The following is a 5,617-nucleotide window of genomic DNA, read 5'->3' as shown; positions in this document are numbered from 1 at the left end:
AATTAGAAACATGATTTCATTATATAAAAAAAATACAGATTAAAAATACAACTTGAAGATTTTGGTAACGATATTAATTTACTGCATGAATTATGAAGGAGGTGGATAATGTTTAGTTTTGTTTGTATGATCCAATGAAAAAAAAAACTTATTATATGAGAAAATATAATGTAAAAAAATGTTTGGCTTCGTACGCATGGTGATTACATTTTGTGAAAATCTTAAAAAAGATTACGTTTCTCGTTTTAGCACGGAAAGACCTCCCGTTTTGTAAATTTAGTACAAGAATATAGTTTTGAGCAGCACTAGCATAATTGACGTTTGTTTTAACCCAAATAGAAAATTGACCATGTTCTCAGTATGCAATTAACTCAATAGACTCACATCTCGATGCCTGGCTAGAGCCTCACGAGAATACCGATACCGGTGAACCTGACAAGCTGATTAGATTAACTCGACTCGAAGGAGTCCCAGCCCTCGTTTACAGTTTAGAACATTACTTGTGTATGATACCAGTAATACATAATCATACACAAGTCTGTCATATAAAAAAAATCTGCAGAACTGCTATAAAAGCGAGAAGAATCAAATTCTCAAAAAGCTGTATGAAAAGTCTTAATGCATACAAAGCCATATATTACTGATAGAGTTGTAACTGGAACGCAAATACTCGTTAATTGGGATGATCAAGGAGTATATAATTATTTAAGATGAAGATCTCACTTGGCGTATTATATATTTTTTTCACCGCCTTAGCCAAATATCCTTAAATAGTTGATTTCTCATCGATTTCGATGTTTGAATTATGAAATGAAACTTCGAAAAGCCATAAATGGCTTACCTACCCAGATGACTTGCCCAAAGTGTGATGTTTTATACAGGTATTAAATATAAACATATATTAATAGCTATTACATCCATAATTAGTAGTGCTACAAAATTATTTTAATAAGAAAAATATATAAATATTATATGACATTCCAAAAAGTTCAATAGTGACAAATAATAATACACTTATAAAAACGTTTCACATTTTTATATATGGGTAAAATACTTCTAATTGTAACGCCGTAGTGTTTGTTTTTTCATTTAAAATAATTCTCAATATCGCATCAATAACTTTTAAATTTTATGACATCATAAAAATTAAAAAGATAGTGATTATAATATTTTCTCAGAATTATTCGAATAAATTGCTTACTGCAAGTTGCAACCCTAAAAGTAAACAGCGGGAGTCAAGACTCAAGACAGTCATTGCACGCATACACACATTTACGAAGTACTTATACATTATATTATCTGTGATTGTATTGCTTATGTATATTTTTCGTCTACGACAGCCATGCAGGCGATCTCTGTTATATTTTTATTTAATTAAATAGTAAAAAAATACCAGTAATGGAACAGACAAAAGCTAATTCGCCTAGACTTTTTGTGTGCACCGCTATAGAAAACAAGGATGAAATAGAAGAGGTATTGTGCACAATTTGATAGTTTCCAACAAAGAATCATTTAGTCGGCCATGTAAAATCATATTTTTCTTTTTGTATCGTTGGCGGCGCTGCAGTCTATGGCGCGAAATTTCAATTTATAAAATACTTTGAGGGTTTTATAAACTTGTTTATTTTAATTTTACTTTCAGAGATATGAAAGGGCTTATAACTTTTTTCAATCACTCGTGGCGGACTGCAGTGAAAAAGAAGCTCACGACGCCCTTAACAATGCTGTATGTAAAAATCATGAAGACGTGTCACTTGGTATGCTCATGTCCATACTCACAGAACCGCACAATGCGACAAAGTGTTACCGGGACCTAACCCTCGTCACGCGAGATGGGCTAACATGTGTACTTAATAACTTATCTAATTTGATTTTAGAGAGGTATTTAAAATTCCAAGATACTACTCGTAATCAATTGCTATGGCTTTTGAAAGAAATGATAAGAAATGCAGTGAATGGTGTTGATAGTGTTTGTTGGAACTTAATGCGTTATGCTTCTGGTGGAGATGTTACTCCTAAAAACATTTTCTTAGTGGAATCTCTTTTAGATATTTTTATTGACAATCGAATGTGGCTGGATAAGTATCCTGTACTTGTGTGTATGGTTGTATATACATATTTAAGATTGATAGAAGACCATAATATACCACAGTTAATGACGCTAAGGCAAAGGGAAGTCAATTTTGTTATTGCGCTCATTCGAGAGCACTTTAATGAAGTTTTAACGCTTGGTAGAGACTTAGTGAGATTATTACAAAATGTTGCTCGTATTCCTGAATTTAACCAACTATGGCAAGACATTTTGATAAACCCAAAAACGTTATCACCTACATTCACAAATGTCATGCAACTCTTGCAAATTCGGACTTCGAGGAGATATTTACAATCCAGATTAACACCTGAAATGGAACGTAAGTTAGTCTTCTTGACGTCTCAAGTTAGATTTGGTCATCATAAAAAGTACCAAGAGTGGTTTCAAAGGCAATATTTAGCTACACCAGAATCTCAAACACTAAGGAGTGATATGATTCGCTTCATAGTCGGTGTCATACATCCAACTAATGAACTACTTTGTTCAGATATCATTCCAAGATGGGCTGTGATTGGATGGCTCTTAACTACCTGCACATCAAATGTTGCTGCATCAAATGCCAAATTGGCTTTATTTTATGATTGGCTTTTCTATGACCCTGAAAAAGACAATATTATGAACATCGAACCAGCTATACTTGTAATGCATCATTCAATGAGATCACACCCTGCAGTTACAGCAACATTACTGGACTTTCTTTGTCGTATCATTCCCAACTTTTACCCTGCTTTTGCTGACAAAGTTAAGCAAGGGATATTTAATTCTTTACAACAAATAATTGAAAAAAGAGTGTTACCAAATTTGCAGCCTTTATTTGATTCACCTAAATTAGACAGAGAATTACGCACAACAGTAAGAGACACTTTCAAAGAATTTTGTAGTAATGGAAATGGAGAGGGTGTATCTGGTATTCGAGAAGACGGAAATGAGGATTTACCACGAGGAGGTCCGGATGAACCAGCGTTCTCTGACGATGAAGATGAACCTCAACCAAATATAGCAGAGGACACTGATGACGATGATTTACCATTATCTGAAGTACGAGCGCGTGAAAGACCTGAATTAGCAGCTGCTTTGCCACTTATATTACGACCATTTGCCGAAACATTATTAGATGATCGATCGTCTTCTGCGGCAACAGCGCTGCTCAATGCCTGTACTACTCCCATGCCAACGCCGATCGCTCTCGCTGACTTATTTGCGGCGACCTTACAGGACGCATCGCCTTTACGAATAACACGCAATCCATCTCCATCGGAACTAGAACAGACACTGAACTCCCCTATATTTTCATTGTTTAACTGTCTGCATAGCAGTGAAGTGACTGAGGTGAAACGTAAATTGATCTTAGAGACATTAAAGGAAATTTATGTGCAGAGTTCTGTTCAGAATGTGGGTTATTGTTTATTATTTTATTTAAAAGTTTGTTTTGAAAGAGAAAGACGGGCTGAACGTGATCCAGTTAAAAAAAGGAATGTCAAATTTAAAGCTGATGTATATAAAGATTATTGTAGTTTTTTAGAGTTAAAAATTGCTGAGAGCTTGGCGGATGATTTTGAAAAGTGTCAAGAGAGTGATGCTAATGTGCTTGTGTGGTTAATACCAGATGTTTATAGAGAATTTAAAGATCAAGTTCAAAACCACATCAGACTATTGCACATTATTGTTTCTACATTAGATGCAGGACAGTTGCAGCGTCTTGTGTGCCTCACATTACAGGGAAATTTAATGATGTTCAAATCAGACGATATAACAACAATGCTTTCTACAAGTTTGAGTTGGGAGACATTTGAACAGTATTGCCTATGGCAACTTTTAACGGCTCATGAAATATCAGTAGAAGATGTATTACCTATTATTCCTAAATTATCATATAAGGATCATGCTGAAGCATTGACATCAGTACTTTTAATGTTGAAGCAGGAACGTCCCACTGGAGATGTTCTCAGACAAATGTTTTGCAGAGCTATTGATGAAGAGGACACATTTGTTGTCTCAACTGTGATGTACTGGTGTCAGGACTACGAAGACAAGGTTGCAGATCTGTTAGCAGTACTGTTAAGCACAAGGTATCCAGGCACCAGTCCCAATAAGAGAAAACGTCCTGGAAAACACAACATTCCACCCAATGCACCACCGTCTGCAGAACTAGTGAGTTTATCATTTATACCTAATTGACTGTAGACTAGCCACTACTGATAAGCTATCTAACTAAATATATAAATTTGCTATTTTCCTTTTAGGTTTTAGGTCATTTAGAGCAAATAAGAATATGCTGTGTTGATCAAGATGATATGTCAATTTTTAACATGGAATGTTTGCAAAAAGCCTTACAGCAGTCACAGTCCAATAGTAGTGATAGTTTAAAGGTAAGTTGTTATCATAAAAGGTAAATTATTGTTAAAAGGATCATCATTAGATGAATAAACTATTAAAATATAGTAATTCTAAATACTAAAATCTATTTAATGCTCTAAATAATAATCATTATGACATTAATAAATAATCATTTAAACTGTAGTAATAATAGTAGCATAACAAACTATTCCTCAATATAAATAAGAAAATGTACAAAAAGTATAAAATATTATGATTTTTTACAGAGACAATATAATGAACTATTTTTATTAGCATGGGAGGATGAACTTCCGATTTCCAGAAGAGCCAGAAAACTTGTTTCAAATTCGTTGCCAATGAACCCTAACTTACATTCATCAAATGAAGATAGTGAGGTGAGTCGAGTCATTACGTTTTACTAACTGATCAGCTATGTTTTTAAGTTAGTTATGAACAACATGTGATCATCATTTTAATTGTGATTTCAGGAAGAGGAAATCGTTAAACCGAAACAAGCGAAACGTCGAAAGAAGGCTATATCAGATAGCGATTGACATATCTCATCGAAAAAGTATGGTAATTTTAAACACCAAAGTGCAACTCAACAATACAATAAATATAAATATGATTAATACATATAAATGTTTGTTACCTTATGTTTCCCAGGGATGCGATTCTAAGAATAGTACCTTACTACTGTCGTATTATTTCGATTAGATAATTTTATGTAAACTACATAATATTACTATGTAATATTACTGTTATTTTTGAAATTATAATTTGCCACAATTAAGTGTTATGTTAATAAAGTGTAGGTACATAATTTTATTAGTTTATCGAATGTTTGGAAAAAATGAAAGATGTCCAAAAAATATCAACTTCAATTGGTACACTCAGTGATCTATCATTGAAATAAATGCACAACTATAAAGAAATCTGGTGATGGACAACATTATTTTAAGTATTTCCTTTGTAAATTCTGTAGTAATAGTATAAATAAATACACTATTGTTATACTTTGTTTAGCCACACATACTATCTATGTTGGACTTATTTTAATTATAAGGTATGTGACCAAGAATTATATTCAAAAGATATATTGTATTGATGCAATTTTCTAAATACATTTTACACTAGGATCAATAAAGTATTGCCCCTAAACAAACTTTCATTTAATAAATGATCCTT

The 5,617-nt window shown here is 33.1% G+C and overlaps 1 protein-coding gene across 1 annotated transcript; it reads left to right on the top strand.

Annotated features, from left to right (window-relative positions):
* Nucleotides 1-1,265: 1,265 nt before the first annotated feature.
* On the top strand, nucleotides 1,266-5,607 carry LOC126773125 (integrator complex subunit 3 homolog). The gene is made up of 5 exons (XM_050493747.1): nucleotides 1,266-1,473; nucleotides 1,643-4,243; nucleotides 4,336-4,461; nucleotides 4,696-4,824; nucleotides 4,918-5,607. Exons 1-5 carry the CDS (start codon nucleotides 1,399-1,401, stop codon nucleotides 4,981-4,983), a joined length of 2,997 nt encoding a protein of 998 aa, XP_050349704.1. The 5' UTR covers nucleotides 1,266-1,398; the 3' UTR covers nucleotides 4,984-5,607.
* Nucleotides 5,608-5,617: the final 10 nt, after the last annotated feature.

Source organism: Nymphalis io, chromosome 14, assembly GCF_905147045.1.
Source record: "Nymphalis io chromosome 14, ilAglIoxx1.1, whole genome shotgun sequence".
Lineage (NCBI taxonomy): Eukaryota > Metazoa > Arthropoda > Insecta > Lepidoptera > Nymphalidae > Nymphalis > Nymphalis io.
Note: the sequence above shows the minus strand (reverse complement) of the source record. Positions and strands in the feature narration are given on the sequence as shown.